General features: G+C 41.5%; 1 protein-coding gene across 1 annotated transcript in view; it reads left to right on the top strand.

The window, feature by feature from the left end:
• SLC9A2 (solute carrier family 9 member A2) overlaps positions 1 to 21,211 on the top strand; it is a 100,751-nt gene that overhangs the window by 14,080 nt on the left and 65,460 nt on the right. Inside the window, 1 exon segment of the mRNA XM_003794322.2 lies at positions 19,814 to 20,277. Within this exon segment, the coding sequence (XP_003794370.1) occupies positions 19,814 to 20,277 (464 nt within the window).

Raw genomic sequence — 21,211 nt, 5'->3', positions numbered from 1 at the left:
GGTTTTAATCGATTCTCTTGTCTAAGCCTCCCAAGTAGCTGGGACTATAGGCACCCGCCACAATGCCCAGCTATTGTTTTTGTTGTTGTTGTTGTTGTTGTAGTTGTTATTGTTGTTTGGCAGGACAGGACCAGGTTCAAATCCACCAGCCCCCAGGTATGTGTCTGGTACCTTAGCCACTGAGCTATACGTGCTGAGCCTATAATTCTTTTAAATAACCCCTATGCCCTGCAAATTTTTACCCTCAGCAGGAGCTCTTCAAATCTAATCCTTTTGGCCAAACTTCTTCATGAGATGGTTATTCTAAAATGGGAGGAGTGGTTAGGGAAGAAGAAAGAAAAAAATAAGAAAGTGGCGGGCCTTGAGCCACAAGGAGATGAAACTCAGTTAAGGTAAAGATGTCTGAAATCATAGAAGAGCTATTAAAATCTGTTTCAAAGCTATAAAACCTAAACCTGCAGTCCTCCCAGATTGAGAACAAGTTCTGTGGGGATTCTGCTGTACCTCACAGGAAACACGAGCCCAGGACTTTTCTAAATAAGAACAGTCTGTGTGTCCAAGGGCACCTCTCAGTATTTAACTGGCAGGATCTTGTTTCCCACCTGGCTGTATTAGAAATTTCTTTGGCATCTCTGGATAACTTTTCTTGGCTTCAGGAGACACACCGTTCACACCCAGGTATGATATATGCGGAAATAGGCTGAAAACTGTCAGGTGTCATCATTATGACTTCCTGGGGCTGAGTTGCACTGCTGGCACAGCTAAGCCATGATTTCTGAGCTGTCTAGAGGGTGCGGTATGTGTATTTCATCTTCGCTGCCCTGTGCTCAAGGAGCATTTCACAGAATGCACATGACACAGACCCAGCATTGTTCTTCTCTTGAATGCCGGGGAATCTGAGCATTCCAATGGCAAAAAACGAACATCTTCAGAAGCAGAAGGTGGCTCTTATTCCCAACCCTCTGGCCTTCAAAAAGGAGAATGGGCCTCATTTCTTCTTCGTCTCCTTCTTTTTCTTTTATTATTATTATTATTGTTATTATTTTTGAGATAGTCTCACTCTGCTGTCCAAGGCTAGATGCCTTCACATCAGACTAGTTCACACTCCTGGGTTTAAGCAATTCCTCCCTCAGGCTCCTGAGTAGCTGGAACTATAGGTGCCTGCTATCACACCTGGCTAGTTTTTCTATTTTTAGTAGAGAGGTAGCCTGCTCTTGCTTAGGCTGTTCTGGCACTGCTAAGCTCAAGGGATCCTCCTGCCTCAGCCTCCCAGGGTGCTAGGGTTACAGGAGTGAGCCATCGTGCCTAGTGGAGAATGGGCCTCATTAACAGAGTCATCTAAGATGGTCTCCTTCAGCAAGAAGCAGCCTAGGAAGGAAAGGAGGCAATTTTGGATTTTTGAAAATCAGTTAGTGGTAAACAATGGAATATACAAGTGAAAACCATGGATAAGCATAAATAAAAAGTGAGACCTAATATTTACAGAAAAGTACACTGTTTATCTGCTATTTCTTTACAGTCTTGTCTAAAACTATAAGCTCAGTTTCTTTCTTATCTTGAAAAGGAAGAAACTGATACACTTTGTACAAGATCACTGCATAAAATAATTCACTACCTGTACTTTACAAAGTTGCTGACTAGCCCATCTCTTGTGTGTCAATCTCTTTTAAAATTCCTGGGGAAAAATAGTGGGATTTTATACCACAGAAACAAACAGCTGTCTAGAAGCCGGGGCCTGTGACTGTCACCAGTGGAACAGATTTCAGGAAGATGTTAAGGATGGAGGCATAGAAATGCTCTAAGGTCTTAGGATAGGGAGCTACATCAATGGAGATGTTCATTTTATAATACGCTTCACCTGTGACTTGCCTGCCCAGAACCACTTTGGAAGCAGAAACCTGGAGAGACTCTGGCGCTATTTGTCCAACCCTCAAGGCTCCTGTGAACTGAAGGATTCAGTTCCAAGAGCATCTACCCAGACCACAGAGGATAGGTCTTCTAGATCACCCTGCTTGTGTGTCAAGAGTTCCCTCTCACTTGAAAGGACAACTTGTTCTTTTATCAATTTCTGACCTTCCTTGAAATCCAGAAAGGTATAGTGTCTTTTGTTTCCATGTCAAATTGCTGAAAGTGATGTCTCTAGCTGCCTTTGCTTTTGGCCTGCATGGACACTTCCTTTTGGGTGACAGTTCTCTGTCAGCATCAGATACAGTGTCTTCTGTGAAGCAACACTACCTAGAAGTGTCTGTGGTGTGTGGATGACACGGGGTGTGTGTGCTCACCTCGGGCTCTGCACACCTCCACACACACTCAACAATGTTCAGGTCTCTCCAGAGTCATTATAAGGGTACTAACCATGAAATTTCTGGTTCTGGATGTTTGAGGAATCTTAGCAAAACACTTTTCTAACTCATTACGTGTAGCCCAATTCATTGGGTTCAACAATGTGGAGAGGGAAATATGATATTGTAATCAATCTTGTTTGCTGGCAGCCCAGGACTGTGAATAATGAGACTAGAAATGAAGAAGGAAAGAATTCATTGCAGGTAGTGAGGTGGCCAGGGCATGAGTTAAATCCTGTGTCCAGCCCTGGCTTGGGGATCAGAGTAGGATTCAGCTGGAAGCCAGTGGAGAGATGTGTAGGCTGTCAGTACACCCCGCAAGTTCCCTCAGCCTGCAGAAAGGAACTTCACCAGCTGTGTGTGGCTCCCTGGACCTGCAAGAGACTTTGTGCATTGATAGAAATCAGCTATAGGGCCTCAGCAGGGGCAGCTGAGGGGTTGAGCCTTTGCCTGCTCCCTTAAGGGATTGGAAGCCTGTGCTACAGTTCATGGAATTTCAGTGTCTAAGCTGAGTTCTCCTTGCTGAGGTTGAGACTTGATGTCTGGAGTCTAAAAAGAATGGCAGGTAGGAATAGAATGGAAGGATTTGCCGCTCCCTGATCTCCATTGGGGACTTGAATTGAAGAATGTTGGAGGAATCTTAGCAAAATATTTTTCTGACCCTTGGGTTTTTGATCCTGAGGTCCAGACAGGTGGCAGCCAGCAGGAGGCCTATCAGTGTGAGATCGATCGGAGGGTGTGGGGTAGATGTAGCGAGCTGGAGACCTGGGAAGCCCCTCCCCAGATGAAGGCCCTACCTACCTGTGCTGATTGCCACTTTGCAGAAATTAGCATAAAGTGGGTGACAGAAGGCCCAGTTCTGCTGATTTTTATGATCAATCGGGAGAATTTATATGTGCGTTGTTTCCATTTCTAAAGATGTGTTCAATATTTCAAAAGACTAGATAGTTGAGACATAATAGGCCTGCAGGCTGTTTGCTGACTCCACTTCAGACTTTTTCTTCTTACATGAAATTTTGCTTCTGGTATTCATGCTTGGTTGTATTTAAAGGAGCCGAAACTATTATGCAGGATACTTAGGCACTCAGAATTAGTAGGAATTTATAGTCAGATTAACAGTGATCAAAATGAGTACCACTGTCAGAAAGTAAACACGTTACGTAAAGAGAAATAAATACAAATGGCCCACCTACTCTGACCATTGATGAAAATGAGAAGGCTATTATGGAATATCTGCAGGAAAGGTGTTCATATTTCACCTTGAATGGGGCGCAGAGCCCACGGGGAAACCACCATGGGCAGGTGCTCAGGAGGTACTGTTTACCATGCACGGATCTTACCATTTAGGAAAGTTTAACTCTATGGATGCATCGGTCAAGATCTGCACAATTACTGATATCCTAAATGAAAGTGTTACTTATTCTCACTCTACAGAGGCTTCTTATTTTAAAATATGTGAGTAAAATCAATGAATTTGACAATTGTAAAGAAAGTAAAGACTCAATATTCTTTTTTTTTTTTTTGTGAGACAGTCTCACTTGGTCCCTCTCCATACAGTGCTGTGGCATCATAGCTCACAGCAACCTCCAACTCCTGGTCTCAAGTGATCCTTTTGCTTCAGCCTCCCAAGTAGCTGGGACTACAGGGGCCTGCCACAATGTCCGGCTATTTTTAGAGATGGTGTCTTGCTCTGGTTTAGGCTAGTCTCAAACCTGTGAGCTCAGGCGATCCACCCACCTCGGCCTCCCAGAATGCTAGGATAACAGGTGTGAGCCACTCGCCTGGCCAAGATTCAGTATTCTAACTGTTCTTATACTCTTTCACTGAGCATTATTCCAAATAAACCCATAGAAGAACTGAAATAATAAACATGCATACTGTGGCAAATTATTACATACTATCATGTTAATGTGTTATTATTTGGTCAACCATTTCCCTATTCTTTGACATTTTGCTGTGAACATTTTTGTGAAATACTATTTTACCTTTAATAATTCCATTATTTTGCAGTTTATTTTTGAACAGCCTGTGCTTTACATTATTTTATGTCAGTATTTGCTAGAGTTGCCTATAGGGACCAAGGGAAAAATTCCCCTTCACTCTCTGAAGGTTCCCTGAAAATCAACTCACAAATAGCAAATTAACCCAGAGAAAGGTGTATGTATGTATTTGACGTGTGTGCACAGGAGCCCTCAGACCTAGAGATACAGCAGAAGGTGTTCACTTTTATGCTTAGGTACAACAAAGTCTAGACAGGCATGTGGAAATCGGATTATACAAAGAAGAGTCAGCGTTAATGCTGATGGACTGAGTACAGAAACCCTGCCTGCCTTCTAGGTTCTTCTTGACCTCTCTGGGTAGCATTCCTTCCCTCTGGGTGTGGGGCAGGGCCCTCTCTGGAATGGAGTTCTTGAGACCTACAGTCACACAAAGTAGTCATATAATTTCTTTATGGCCAGTTTTTACACAGGAAGGTGGAATGATAGAGTGATATGTTTAGGTTTTATGGCTGGCTTTGGGGAAAGAGGAGTTCTGGTTTCTATGGGCAGCTTTGGGGAAGGATAGAACTGACAGACAAGAAGGCAGAAGATGGTCTGAGACTTTCCTTTGGGGTATTATCTTTGTGCCTCAGCATGCCTTTGGAAGGCCCAGTTCAGACTCTGCATCACAGAGTCAGCCAAGAGTTTTGGGTTCCACCGCATGGCAGCCGTGCCTACCAGCAGGTATCTGCTTTACCAGCATCATCTTTTTTGCCTCTTTAGCAGTTTTTATGCAGTTGACGATAATATTTCATTGTGCTTTGCCATAATTATTTTGTAAGAATGAGTGGGAAAGAGAAAAAGGAAAGTGGAGACTTTTCATTTTGGTAAAATCTGGTGTCCATAAAGTTCCTGTGCAATTTAAGAGACAGCTAGTCATGTGCAATTTAAAACATTTGTCTATTTTAAATTGCACATTAACTTTATGGACATCTGTGGCGGCCCCCGTAGCTTAGTGGGCTTAGTGGGTAGGGTGCTGGCCATATGCACCCAGGATGGCAGGTTCGAGCCCAGCCGGGCCAGCTAAAACAATGACAACTGCCATAAAAATAGCCGGGCATTGTGGTGGGTGCCTGTAGTCCCAGCTGCTTGGGAGGCGGAGGCAAGAGAATTGCTTGAGCCCAGGAGTTTGAGGTTGCTGTGAGCTGTGATGGCACAGTACTCTACTGAGGGTGACATAGTGAGACTGTCTCAAAAAAAAAAAAAAAACTTTATGGACATCCTCTATATACAACATAATCGCTCTTTAACCATTTTTGAGTGTATAATTCAGTGGCATTTGGTGTTGTGCCACCATCACCCCCATCCCTCTCCAGGACTTTTTCATCCTCCCAAACTGAAAACCTGTGCTCATTAAACATTAACTCTCTACAGCCTCCTCCCCGCAGCCCCTGGTAAACTCTGTCCTACTTTCTCTCTGCCAGGTCCCTCCTGTAAATGCGATCATATAGTATTGGTTCTCTGTGTCTGGTGAATGTGAAGATTTTAAAGAGGAACAATATAGCTCTTAAAAGCTTAATGAAATCGAGACAAATGTGGAAATGACCAGTAGCCATAAAAGCATAAACCTTCAGTGTAATCAGATACAGCCAGTTGGCGGTTCATTTTGATGGGAAATAAAAGAACAAAATTAAAGATAACGAAAAACATGAAACGTTAGAAGTGGCATTGTGAGGCTTATGATTAAAGGTGCGATATAAGATCTTTAACTTTCAGGCGTCTCTAGTTGTAAAATGCACATCTGGTACATTTTCATCGTGTGTATCTGCTTGAGCTGGGCTTACACGTAATCCTTCAAGTGAAACGGCCAGATCAGGGGATAGGTTAAGAGTTTTTTCTTTATTGCCATTTTTGTCTACCCATTCTAGGAAAAAAAACCCTCAAAGACGTGCTTCTCTACTCTCTTATAATACTCTGACACTGAATGTAGGTGGCTTTTCCTTACGCTGATGGCCAATTCCTCAACTTTTCAGACACCCAGTGAGTGTCCTACAATTCAGTTCAATTTGACACTACCCAACGTTGGTGCAGACCCCACAGACTAAGCAGGACTCAATCCCACCAAGCTCTCCACCCCACTTTATGTGCTGGAAAGTCGGGGCTTCCTGTACTTGTGATCACCTGGCTGTAAACTGGGGATTCCCATGACTTCATCTTCAGATGTGATGATTTGCTAGAATGGCTCACAGAACTCAGGAAAACACTTCACCTTACTGGTTCATTATAACGGATACAGATGAACAGTAGATGAAGAGATACCTAGGGCAGGCAGGGGGAAGGGCACAGAGCTTCCGAGCCCTGTGAGGGCATGACACCCTCTCAGCACCTCTGTGTGTCCACAAGCCTGGAAGCTCTTTTAGGCTTCATTGTTTAGGGTTTAGATGGAGGTTCCCTTAGACAGCCTGCTGATTACATCATTGGCTATTATTGGTGACTGAACTTAACCTAAAGCCCTTCTCCACTCCCTGAAGTTTGGCTGGTGGGCCTGAAAGTCTCAACTTCTGATCCTACCTTTGTCTTTCTGGCAACTCCTCTACCCTACCCGAAACACTTCAGGGCCTTCTGCCACCAGTCATCTCACCAGTGTACAGAAGACACTCTTATCCCTCCAGGGATTCCAAGGGTCTGGGAAGCTCTTGTGTGGAGGGAAGGGACCAAGACAAATTTTATAACAAAATTCTATTACCCTATGGCTCAGGAGACTACAAGAGTTTTAGAAACTTTATGCTAGGAACTTGGGGCAGAGACCAAATGTATATTTCTTACTATGTCACAGCTTACTGCATACTCTGTGAGACACGGCAAGTGCCAAGGTGAGTAAAACTTGCCCCCACCCAGCCCTGTGCATGTGTTCTAGTGGGTACAACAGAGCCTCAGATGATCTGTGGCCTCCTGTGTGTTATGGCGGACAGAGAGCCATGCAGAGCTCAGACACCAGCCTCCCCAAACGCTCTGTAAATGTCTTAGTGAAAACCCACTCATTGCCTCAGCTCCCTTCCCTGTTGGGTGTTATTACTTCCCAATATCTTAGGGTAAATCCAAACTGTACTGACAGGGCCCTGGACACCCTTATCCTTTCTTGGGTTTCTTACAGCCTTACTTACAGGCCTCACTTTGTACCCACTCTAATTTAACAATTCCCACTACTTTTCACATCTCAGCTGAAATATCATTTTCTTACCCAGTGTGGAGCCCCTCCCTGTGTCCCGGTTCCATTTTAACTCACACTTCCCTCTCTATAACAAGCAAGATGCATGTCATACCCCATGTGACTTCCTTTGTCCTCGTATTCTGTAAAGTCCTTGAGGACAGAAGCCATATCTGTCTTGGTCATGGCTATGCCCTTAGTGTTTGGCACCTTTCATGATACTGAGTGCTTGTGAGTCAACGAATGAAAGTGTAAGAGATCACCTAAGTTATTTATCAACTCAATTGACATTTTAATCAGGTCTGCAGGGTCCGTGTGCTACCTTTGACAGAAGCTGGAGGGTTTCACAGTGACTGGGTGGACAATTAGCAATACTCAAATTCATAGTTTATGGGGAAATTCATGTACAGTCAAGCACACATTCACAATGCAATTGTTAAAGGCAGTAATTAGAGCGGTGGTTTTCAACCTTCCTAATGCCGCAACCCTTTAATACAGTTCTTCATGTTGTGGTGACTTCCAACCATAAATTATTTTTGTTGCTTGGTAGCAATGAAACACCACAACATGAAGAACTATACTAAAGAGTTGTGGCATTAGGAAGGTTGAGAACCACCTTAGAGGCTAGGTGGAAGGCCAGTGCCAGAGGACCGAGTGTGTCTGAAAGTCCCTGGGATGCTGATCAGTAGGGGAGTGGCTGTTCCCCTTGGACAGAGCCTCCAGGCAGCAATTATCAGGGCACAGAGTTCTCAGTGGCAGAGATTCTAAAGGCACCTTGAACAGTGTCAGCTTCTTGCTGTTTTTATAATTCTCCACAAGTGTGTCCATTATCTCAGCCACCTTCTGGCTCCATTTTCTACCAGTTTGGTTTGGGTCTTGGGTGGTACCACATCACAGCAGGTGTCATCTCTTCACCTGTTTAGTCTGCTGTCCATACATTTCTCAACTTTTACTGTGAGGAATGAACATTCCCTGTAGGCTTAATGCTACTTAATGTCAGTGGCTCCCTTGAGACATTAGGGTCATGAATGGATCATTATTACACATCACTGGAAAGGACAGATCTTTTCTTTGTAATGATTTTCCATAATGTACATGAGTACCACCTAATAATTTATAGGCTATTTAATCTTTTCTTCCACATGCTGTCACCAGCATGTCCTTGAACATTTTACGGCTATCTTCCATTGTGGTTTTTATAACTTGACATTTGGAATCAGTCAAGTTTTTTGCAGATGATCTTTGTCACTTTGTTTCTCTTCCTAGTTCACCAAGCGTTTTTATCATGAAGGGATGTTGATTTTTTCCAAATGGTGTTCCTGCATTGATTGATATCAACAATGCAATTTTTCTTTTTTACTTTGTTGGTATGATAGGCTACATTAATTAATTTTTGAATATTGGACTATCCTTGTGTCCCTGGAATAAATTTCATTTGGCCAGGGTATATTCTTTTTACGTATTGCTGAATTCTTTGCTATTATCCTGATAAGAATTTTTGTACCTTTCTTTCTTGCTGAAGGATATGGGTCTATTTTAGTTTAGTTGTACTGTCTTTGCCTAGTTTTTGTATCAGGACAATACTAGCTTCATAAAGTGAATCAGGAAGTATTCCTTCCTCTTCTATTTTATGGAAAAGATTGTGTACAATTGATGTTAATTTTTAGAATTCACTAGTGAAACCATCTGGACCTAGAGATTTCTTTTGGCGGGGAGTGTTTAAATTATAACTTTAATTTTTATTTATTTTTATTAGAGAGTTAGTCAATTATTTCCTCTATGTTGAATGAGTTGCTGTAGTTTGTATTTTTCAAGGAATTGGTCTGTTTCAGCTATGGTGTTGTGCGTGCATGGGCATGTGTGCCTAGGTTGGTCATAGTCTTCTCTTACTGACCTTTTGATGTCTGTAGGGTCTGTAATGATATCTCTGTTTCATTCTCAATGTTTGTAATTTGTGTCTTTTCTTGTTCAGTCAGGGGTTGAGAGTGGGTTGCCTTTCAGAGAAGAAAGTTCCACCTCTTTGCTTTTCCTTCTCACACACCCCTGTGGGCGTGGCATTCCTTACACTGTGGTGAGGGTAGAATCTAGACACCCCACTCGCACATTGCTGAGGTTGGGACCACAGTTTCTTCTGTGGTTTTTGGCTGGAGTAGAGAAGTATTGTTTAAAATGTTTTTGTATGGCTGGGTGTGGTGGCTCATGCCTATAATCCTATCACTGTTGGAGGCTGAGGTAAATGGATTGCTTGAGCTCACTGGTTGGAGACCAGCTGAAGCAAGAGTGAGACCAGTCTCTAAAAATAGGCTGGCATTGTGGTGGGCACCTGTAGTCCCAGCTACTCGGGAGGCTGAGACAAGAGAATTGCTTGAACCCAAGAGTTTGAGGTTGCTGTGAGCTATAAGGTCATGGCACTCCTCTACTGAGGGCAACAAAGTTAGACTCTGTCTCAAAAAAAAAAAAAAAAAAAAAAAACCTTTTTTGTTTTGCTAGGCTGACTCTTTTCTATTCCTTGGTCTAGATAAGGCTGGCTATTTTTTAGTTTTGTTGCTTATGCCCATTGGAGTTTCCAGGTTGCTGGCTTCTTCAGCCCCCAATGTGAGCTATTAGAGGCTCAAAGAAGACCCAGAACCTCACTGCTGAACTAGTCTTCAGGTCTGGGGATCTCTAGCCAGTTTTCATTCTTCTCTTCACCTTTCAGAGTCATTTTATGTTTATTTTATAGACTTTTAAAGCATAATAAGTGGAAGGATAGAGGAAAAATACATCTCCCTTACTTTCCCAAAAGCAGAAGTCTGTTCCCTTTTTTGTTACACTTTATGTCTTTATTTTATTACCTTTCTTTTTCCCCCCATAGACTTTTAAAAGGTGAATTTAGACATACCTATCTTCTATCTATCTTAACAGCATTTACTTTTGTCATTGATTACATCACTTCTTACTTCGACTATTACTACTTTCCATTTTGGGAAATTCTGGGCTTTTTTTTTTTTTTTTCACATTGAACTCTTTGACCTTTGTGGAATTTTCCATAGTTGCAGAAGTAAAAAAGAAACTTATATGCGTGTCTTTGCCCTTTCTCCTTTTCTCTCTGCTTTTTAGCACTGGTTAAATTATGCTTTCTTTGCCCACTGTTGGGCAGCCTCTTCCTTTGTGCAGCATTCCCGCACCTCTGCACACCATTGCCTGGATTCACTGTTTCCTCCCTGAGCTCCATCACAGGTTTAATGACAACACAGGGGTGTTTGGCAGGGGTGTTGGGAACTTAGCTCTACTGTAGTGTTTTGTAGAAATTTTCTGCCATTTCTTCTAGCTAAATCTTGCAGTACATTTGTTAAGCCCCATGATATTTTTCAAGGCGATTCCAACTGGCATTTGCTATCTTTAGTTTCTCCCCTGAAATTTTCTTTCTTTCTATTGCTCTCCATCTTGGTAAACAACTCCACTCCATACCCATTTTTAAGCCCAACACTATGGATTCATCCTGGATCATCTGTCTCCCATCCCCCACCTTAATGAAAGCTACTGTTGTCCCTCTCCTGGATTTCTGAGAATCACTCCTGTTGGGTCTGCCCGCTCCCATTTGTTAAACTCAGCCAGAATGACCTTTTAAAACTGGGCACCTTCTTGTGACGTTCTTCTGCTCAGAGTCCTCCAGTGGCTCCTTCTTGATTTCAGAAAAAGACCCAAAGTCTGTCTTGTGGTCACAGTCTCTGGAGGCTCTTGCATTTTCCTCTCCCTCTGTCCTTATTTCCTACACTCAGCTCCAGCCAGTGTGGCCTCTGGCTCCTAGCTAGGGGCCTCCATTCTTGTTCTTTTCTTCCTTGTTCTGGAAAGTTCATCCGCCATGTTGCACACCTTTACTTCATTTGGGGTTTTGTTCAGGTGTCACCCAACAAAGAATCTTCCTTGACCACCTCAAGGTAGAATATTAACCAAAAGGATTCACTTCTCTGCTCACCACCCCCTTTGGTTTTCTTTGTGGTGCCCTTCACCACCTGCTACTGTGCATTTATTGGTTGACTGATTTCTTTTCTGTTTCCCTTCACTAGACTGCTCTCCAGTGCAGAGGCTTTGCTTAATTCACTGTTGCATCCCTTGGACCTGATATGGGACCTAGAACACTGCAGGATTTAAATAAATACATACCGAATGAAAAAAATGAGTGAATGAGGGTGATCATTTTTATGGCTCTGCTTTTTTCTTGTCATATATAATGGCACAACAAATATTCTTTTTTAAATTTTTTAAGATAGCCTTGCTCTGTCATCCTGAGTCGACTGCCTTGGTGTTATATCTCACAGCAATCTCAGACTCTTGGACTCAAGAGATCAACTTGCCTCAGCCTCCCAAGTAGCTGGGAACAAGCGCCCACCACAATGCCCAGGTGGTTTTTCTATTTTTAGTAGAAACAGGGTCTTGCTCTTGTTCAGACTGGTCTTGAACTCTTGAGCTCAAGCATTCTACCCACCTCAAAATGCTAGGGTTATAGGTGTGAGCCATCATACCTGGTTTACAATCAATATTCTTGATGCACAAAGATTTTCTTGAATTTTCTAATTATCCAAATGTACCATCAGCAGAACATAGTTCTTTCTTTTGCTCTCTTTAGGTGTTGTCAGTTGCCATTCTGTCATCCACCTCTCCTTGTGATGAGTGGATCTTTTTCCAGGTCCTCCATTATGGGATCATGCATAGGTCCCTTTAAAGTTCAGACTGTTCTTAAACCTTTTAGTTGCATGTTTGTAGACAACTTCTTATTTTCACTGATGTTTAATCACATCCCTTTGATTGAAGTCTTTCATTGGGTGGCCTTGATTTCCTTATTTCCTAACCAAGTCTCTGGTCTCTTGTCTTTTAGGAGGGGCTTATCCCTGTCATTCCAGTGCAGAAGCCAGGGTGGCCCTGAGGCTTAGTCTATAGCTCACACTTGCCCACAGAGCAGAGGCAGAGCTTCAGAGATGTGGCTCTTTCCTGCTTGCTTAGTCCTCCACTCCTGCAGCCCATGCACCTTTTACTCAAGCCACACAGACCACCCCTTCCCATGGCACCAGCCTTTCCTCAGACTTTCCTGTGTGATTCCTTCTCCTTAGAATCAAAAAATCCATGCCCAGCAACCTTAATGCCACCTCCTCCACAATTTCTTCTTGAGTCTCCTCCTCTGAGTTAGCTCCCTGACTCTCTTCTCCTTTTTGATAGCATTTATCACTCTCTGTCTTTGTACACCCTCTTGTCTAATCTTCTGTACCTGATATATAAGCTCCCTGGAGATAGCTTCCATTCGGGGTTCATCTCCAAATCCCTCAGAGCCTTGTGCACGGAAGTTACTCAGTAAATATCCAGTTATGGGCTCAACACTGTGTTTGTTGCTTTTCAAAGATTGGATGGGTAGACTGAACTCATTATGTTTTTCTTATTCTTTTGCAAGTTTCCAAGTCATTTGTAAAAATTACCTTGTAAATTCTGTTTTGGAATAATCCCAACAATTTTTAATGTTTTATTTATATTTTTATTTTTAAAATTATTTTAATTTCTTTGTAAACCTATTAAGTGGAAGATCTTTTGAAAACTTTATTTCTACTTAGATCCCTGAGTGTTCTCCAAACTTCCTTCCAAAAGAAATGTACTTGTTGCTTAGTAGGATGTAAGCATTCCAATTTGTACAAATAATCAACACATTGAATCCTATAATGGCATAAATATCTTTATGATCTATGTACGAATGACTTAATAAAAAAATAAATAAACTTTATACTCTTAGCTGTACTATTTTTGGTGGGGTTTTTAAATGTACCTTTCAGTCCCAAAACATCATTAAATGTTATGAAAAATCTATATTCACACGTTAATATGTTCTTGTTGTATATCATTTAATTCTGTTGTATTTATTGAATTCTATTTATTTTATGTATTTTTTTGCCTATTTATACTGTTTATTTGCTCAATACTTCTTTTTAACTTTTGCTTTTAAAAATTCAATTTCAAAATATTGAGGGTGTACAATGTTTTTGTTGCATAGATAGCTTTTGTATTTCCTGAGTCAGGAAATAGTGTTCATTGGCTAGGTAGGTTTTGGCCCCCTCTCCCTACAACTGAATACTATTTTATTATCAAAATAAATTCTATTATCCAGTCTTTGTCCACTGGAGTTATCATGTATTGATAGCAGTTTGATGCATCTGATTAAAATGGCCCCTACTACTGTTTTCTTTAAGTTTCTGTCTCTGGCTTATGGCAATTTGGTTTTAAACTCTCTATATTTGGTTGCTATGTGAATTGGGATGTCTATCATCAGCATTTTGGGGCTTATTTTTCTTAATACTCAAAAATGAGTTCAATGAGTTCTATGAATATTCACCTTGTTTGTCCTCAACTAGATAGGCCTGGCTTACTGTAGACCATTTTTTAAAATACAGTGGTTTGCAGGGTGTGCTTAGAGGATGCCCAGCCCAGAACTCAGTGCTGGGTCAGGCAGGCACGATGGCTGCCTAGTGCTTGTATGGTACCCTTAAGGCTTTGTCCTGTACTTGACTTGGGCCTGGCAAGTATTTGTTCCAATAAGTGTCATCATTTTTTTCTCCAGGCCCTTCTGAAGTAGAGCATTTATTAGATAGCTGTGTTTGTCTAGTACTAAAGCTAGTACCTTCTACCCTGAGGGCTTTGTTACTACTGTCTGCTAATTTCTCTTTTCATTTCTGATCTTGCTGTTTGTTAATGAGAACGTTTTTTCTTTAAAGATATGTTGTATGTTTTTGTTGTTGGTGGTAGGGCGTTCTATGATCTGTATTTATACATTGTTGCTCTTTTGTGGATCCTGCCGTCTAGAAGTTTTCTGTGTTGTTTTTCACTTTGCTTTCCTCCCAGAATTTAATAATTTATAGAAATAATGAGGGGGAAAAAGTATATTATATAATGAGAGTATATAGTAAATTAATTTCAGTGCACTCATCTTTAGTATTTAAATTCAGTTAATTTCAGTACTTTTATAGATTCACTCTAGGAGAGGAATGCCTTCACTATGTATTTTATAAAGAGACCCCTAATCCCCTTTCCCTTACTACTAAGTGAATTTCTATTGCAACTAAAAAGAATGTATTTTATAAATGTCCATTTTCATAGACTTTTATGTCCTAGTAATAAAAGTTGAATGATACAGGTGCATCAGGAAACGCAGAAAGACTAGGTCAATTACAGCCTTGGTGCCGAATACAGCTTGTAGCCTGGCTTTGTAGGGTGCATAGGCTAAGAATGACGTTTACATTTTTAAATGGTTAACCACATCAAAGAAAAATACTGCGTGACGTATAAAATTGTATGAAATTCTAGTTTCTATGTCCATGGATGGAGTTTCATTGGGATACAGCCATACTCATTCATTTCAGTATCATCTATGACTGCAATGGCAGGGTACACTGTGGCCTATAAGTAGTAAATATTACCATCTGGCCCTTTACAGGAAAAAGTTAGCCACCTCTGGACTACGCAGTAGTTTGCACCTGCAGCAGCTTGTGTTCAGCCTTGTCAAAGTCATCTGAACGTTGATTTGATTTATTTTCCCCAAAGCTAATACATACATTTCTCGATAATATTAGCTAGGATGATGATTCTGGGAAAACAGATTTCATCTGCCCCAGTTCATTTTCTTTTTAAGAAATATTTTTTGGGGGGAAGCCATAAATGAATACATATTTGTAATTTTTGGTTTTTTTGGTTTGTTCGGTGAAAAATGGCCTTTATAAAGAATTTTTTGTTTGTTGTCACTAATTACTTTGCTGAGGAGGTTTACTCTGGTAGTTCATCAAAGCACAGACACCTGCATGCAAAACCTTTCATGCCAACAGAGAACACGTTACACCACACTGTTTTTCTGCCTACGTTCAGCAGAAAACACTGGACTAAGATCACGTGGGATTGTCCTTCATTTCATCTCTTCTTGGCCAGGAAACAGTCAGTGGATTTAGTAACTACTGTCAACTTCAAGGAAGGATTGTTCAAATCAATTCTGAATGACCTGAGCATTCATAAAATAAAGGAGGGCAGATTTTTAAAAATACGAAGGTATAATTTCATCAACTAATGTTCCCGTGTTGGTTTCTGTTCTTTTGTGATTTTGCTACTACCAGATTTTCTTCCTCCTCACTTCCTCCACGCCTCCTTGGCCCTCTGTCTCTGTGGCCCTTCATTCTATCCTGTATTTATTCTCTAGCATTCTTCTGGTTTGTTTCAGCTTGCTCGGGTTCCTGCTCCGGGTCAGTGGTACGGTGTGAGCATGGTGGATGTTGCCTCTATGATGCATTTAAGCAATCTCTGTTCCTTCCTTTCTCTCATCTATCTGGTTTCCCATCCTCCAGCTTTGGGGTGAAGAATGTTCTTCCAATGTAGTGAGAGGAGCAGCACCCCCATGTGATTGCCCTGGCCACTCAGGCTGCATCAGTGAAAGGAAAGTAAAAGGCAAGAGGAGAAAATGGGAGCCCTCAGAAACAGGCCTCACTCATTCTCCAGTTTGCTTCCATGGAGCCATTGCTTCTGTGCATTTCTTTAAAACTGTTTTCTCTTGCTTCGTCCTTGAGAATAGGGAGAGGGAACTAAAATGTGGGGCACTTGTGACACTACACAGTGGTGAGTCCTACAACTCAGTTGTCATTACAGTTCTTACTTGGCAGATGCATTTGTCTCTATTTGACAGATGAGCAGCTAGAGCCTGGGTGTGTTGGTAACCTCTCCACAGTCACAGACAGAGAGTGGGAGGCAGGGGGAAGTCTTCAGATAGCACTGCTGTTGGCCTAGGGCAAGAAACCTTCAGGTTGGAGTGCATTACAGAAAGAGGTGATTGCACTCAGATCTTGGGGCACTGGAAATGCTGCTATTGGCAAACCCAATAGATGTGCTAGAAGTGGAAATCAGCATGAGGGAACGAAGATATGGTCTTTTTGGGGGGAGGGAGGTTAACTTTCCTGTTTAACAGTGAGAACACAGTGTTGTTTAATCTGTGATTTAATGCTTTACTCTTTACTATCCTTCTTCATGCAGAAGACCACCTATTTAATTCAGTCACGAGACTGTGAACTTCTCACTTTACTATTTTGTATATACATGCCCCCAAAATCCTAATAAAAAGCTCTTAAGAATTCAGAGTGGTGATTATCTGTCTCACTACAGGCTAATAGATGTCCATCTCTCTGGGTCTTTTGATAAAAACTTTGCATGTAAATTTCTCATGCCATCTCTGTCTCTATCTTCCAGACCCCAGGCAGTCAGGAAGGGCCCTGCTTGGAAAATTCTCGGTCCAGCAGGTTGAGGCTCCCTGCCAAGCCACAACAGACAGAGGTCATGAGTGGGAAGTCCTGTACCAGTTGAATACATTTAGTCCCCACCAATTGCTAGAACATGCTCTAATATGAGTAATACAAAAATCAAAACCAGATTTGAAAGCCCAACATACAGATGACCAGTTTATTATCCAGAAATTAGTTCTTTAAACTCCATCACATTATTCCAGTTATATTGCTTTGGCTCAGAAGATGTTTAATGCTATGGTTGTAGTCTGGTTCGTAACTTCCTAAGGATTTACTTATTATAACTTCTGTGATTGTAAGTTTCTAAGGAAGTACTCTATCATTTTAATAGTCATGCATCAGTTAACAACAGGGACACGTCCTGAGAAAAGCATCCCTAAGTAATTTTGGTTTCTGAGCACTGTAGAGTCCACTCACACAAACTTAGATGGCACAGTCTGCTACGCTCCTAGGCTATATGGTATAGTCTACTGTGATTAGTAATCAGTAAAGTCACAACCTGTACAGCAAGTAACTACTGAATACTGTAGGCAGCTGTAACACAAGAGCAAATATTTGTCTATCTAAATATACCTAAACATAGGAAAAGTGTAGTAAAAATATGGTATAAAAGATAAAAATGGCACACCTGAATAGGGCAACTCCCATGAGTGGAACTTACAGGACTGGAAGTTGCTCTGAGTGAGTGAGAGAGTGAGGGGTGAGTGAATGTGAAGGCCAAGGGATTACTGTGCACTATTGTAGGCTTTATACACACTCTCCATTTAGACTACATTTATTAAAAATTAGTTTTCTTTCTTCAATAATAAATTAGCCTAGACTTGCCATCACTTCTTCCTTTATGAAGTTTTAAATCTTCTTAACTTTTTGACCCTTTTGTAGTAATACCATTTAGCTTAAAACACACTGTTATACAAATATACAAAAATATTTTCTTTATGTCCTTTTTCTATAACTTCATTTGAATTTTTTTTTTTTTGTTTTACTTTTCAAATTTTTTGTTATAAATGAAGTTATAAACACACACTTCAGCTCAGGTCTACCCAGGGTCAGGATCATCAAGCTGTCACTAGGTAAGAGGAATGCTGGAGCCCCATTATAATCTTACAGAACTGCCAGTCTTAGTCTGGTTTTGCTGCTGTAACAGAATACCACAAACTAGGTAATTTAAAGAAGAGATAGTTGTTTTCTCACTGTCTAAGATCAAGGCCTTGCATGTCTGGTAAAGACCTTCTTGTTGTATCCTCACATGGTAGAATGCAGAAGGACAAGCAAGAGCAGACAAGCAAGCTAATCAACTAACGATGTGAGAAGCCTGTTTTATAAAAGCCTTAATCCTGTTAATGCCAAAGAAGCCCTCATGGCCTAGTCACTACTGAAAGGCCCTCCCTCTTAATACTATCACACTGGCAACACCCGAACTTTGGAGGGGACACAGTCAAACCATTGCATTCTCATATTCAGCTTTGATCCTAAAATCTTTTAAATGCCTTTGGGGTGATTCACTGCTGCTTTGCAAGTAAGCAGTTAAGCTGTGTCCAGTGACGTCCATGGGTTAAGTCACTTTCCCATGTTGTCCCCATGTGTTGGCCCAATATACATTTCCCTCTTCTTTTCTGGCTAAAAGCCTCTCCCTAACATGTTCTCTATATTAAAGCCATACTGGGCTCTACTATGAATTAGGACAGGGATGTTTTCCTTCATTTTTCCATTTCCTACAATACTCTTCATGCCTCGCACCTGGCCTTGTATTAAGAGTTAACCCTAAACATAATTTAAGAACTTGACTGGGAAGGAACCCTTTGAGAATAGAGGTCATGGTGATTACTCAGGGCATCTTGATGAATTGATTTGGTTGTCTCTGAAGGAGCACATGTGACCAAGCTAAACATATTCAAAATTCCAACTATAAGAATATGAAATTAAATAAGTTACAAATGTTCCTGAATGCCAAAGATGACCATAGTCATCCAAAAACTGGCTTGGAAGGTAATCACCTTGCTGAAAACTTGGCTCTTGTCTCTTACATTTAAAGAAAGCGTGAAGACATTTGCACTAGGCTGTTTATCATAGCTCAATTTACAATCACCAAGATGTGGAAACAACCAAAGTGTCCATTAGCCCATGAATGGATTAACAAACTGTGTTATGTGGAATGCTGTTCAGCCCTAAAAAGATGGAGACTTTACATCCTTTATAGTAAGCTGAGTGGAGTTGAAACACCTTCTTAGTAAAGTATCACAAGAATGGAAAACCAACTTTCCAGTGTACTCAATACTAATATGAAGTCAGTAGATGAATTTATACCCACCCACCCAAGAGAAAAACTCAATTCAATTCAAGTTGTGAGAGGGTCAGGGGATAGGGAGGGAAGAAGGAAGGGGATTGGTGTGCTCTCACTTAATGGGCACAATGTAAGGGTACATGACATGCTTCCTGGGTACAAGGCACAACTGCAACAACAGGGTCCTTACCTGACCAATGCAAACATTGCAACCTAATCATTTGTATCCTCATATTAACCTGAAATCAAAAAAAGAAAATAAAGTGTGACAATTAACTGCCTGATATGCTTCTTAGGGTTTTGTGAGGATTAAATGAGATATTACAACTTGAAAAGGTTTTGGAAATCACTAAGTCGTTTGCAACATAAAATTGCATTATTATATTCCATTTCTACAGCCCCAGTATTTACGAAAAACTCACTAGGCATTTAGAAAAAGAAAAATCGTATACTATATAGATAGGGTGTGACTATAGCATTCTAACTGTAATTTAAAGTTACATTTGTAACTAAGCGTATTTTGTGAACAGTTTTAACGGAATCCTCTGGTTTACATGGTAGTCTGGGAAGCCAGTCTGCAGCCAGTCTTACTGACCTGGGAGATGGGGAAATGGGACCCATTGATTCAGAAAGGGAATCAATTTCCTATCTTCAAAATTGCTATATAATATAACCCAAATTTGGTGTCTTTATCTTGTACTCAACAGGCTTCCATCTCTATCACAAGTTGCCCACAATAGTGCCTGAGAGCTGCCTTCTCATCATGGTTGGACTGCTACTGGGCGGGATTATTTTTGGCGTTGACGAGAAGTCTCCCCCTGCGATGAAGACGGATGTGTTTTTCTTGTATCTCCTCCCGCCCATTGTGCTCGATGCCGGCTATTTCATGCCCACTCGTCCGTTCTTTGAGAACATTGGCACCATTTTCTGGTACGCCGTGGTAGGGACACTTTGGAACTCCATTGGCATCGGGGTGTCTTTGTTCGCTATCTGCCAGATCGAAGCGTTCGGCCTCAGCGACATCTCTTTGCTCCAGAACCTGCTCTTTGGCAGCCTCATCTCAGCCGTGGATCCCGTGGCTGTGCTCGCTGTCTTCGAGAACATTCACGTCAACGAGCAGCTCTACATCCTGGTGTTCGGAGAGTCCCTGCTGAACGACGCAGTCACAGTGGTGAGTAGTACCTGGTGGGTGCTGCATCGCAGGGGCGCGTGGGGCTGCCCAGATGCCTGCAGTGGCTCGGGGGGCAGCTTCAGGAGAAGCTGTGCAGAACCCTTATTTAGTTGGTCCCGGGCTTTTTTAATGCCATGATGTTGCTGTCTTGAAATTCTCAACCCATTTTTTTTTATTCGTTATTGGACCCTCATTTTCACATTGCACTGCCCCGCCCCCCCAAGTATGTAACTGGCCCTGCTAACCAGCCCCTATTCATGCCAGAAGAACATTAAAGTGATTGTGACCTTGGTACCTCTGCAGATTTATCATTTTGGCACTTTCCAAAGTGTTCTTTGTGAGAAATAATGCTGTCAGTACGCGGTGTGTATGATGCAGGTGAAATGATAATTCCTGCTCAGCGGCATTCTCTTTCTGGGGTTCATTTATTATGTTAATGGTTTTAGGGAAATTAGGAAAATTTAGGGAAATTATTTGTCACACGCTCACTGCTCACTTTCTGTGACTGTTCAACCAGCATATTTCTGGTCTTCGTCATTTTCTCATAAATAGGTATTTATTCGGGAGATGCAAATTATTTTTAATTATATAACTGGAGTCAGGAGCTTTTATGATCTTATTGATAGCAGAATTTATATCTCTTCTACCTTCTGAATGTAGGCAAGGGTGGACAGAAAAGTTGAAGGAGCCCCCCACCCAACCGCAGACCTTACAAAGAGCTGGACCACTACCAGTTATGGACACCCAAGTGATGCTGGCTTGATAGATCAGTTAGTTGGTGTCGGTGATACTGTGTTATGTTAACCACAGTTCTGCGGTAGTGAAGGTGATGGTAATGGTAGCCATTGACCTTTTGTGGGTGCTTCTCGTGTTCTCAGATCTGTATGACAGCTTATGAAACAGTTATTCTTCCTATAGGAATAGGATAAAAAAA

Source organism: Otolemur garnettii, unplaced genomic scaffold (genome assembly GCF_000181295.1).
Source record: "Otolemur garnettii isolate 467f Iridium unplaced genomic scaffold, OtoGar3 scaffold00079, whole genome shotgun sequence".
NCBI lineage: Eukaryota > Metazoa > Chordata > Mammalia > Primates > Galagidae > Otolemur > Otolemur garnettii.
The sequence above is the reverse complement of the archived record's forward strand: the minus strand, read 5'-3'. Positions and strand labels throughout refer to the sequence as shown.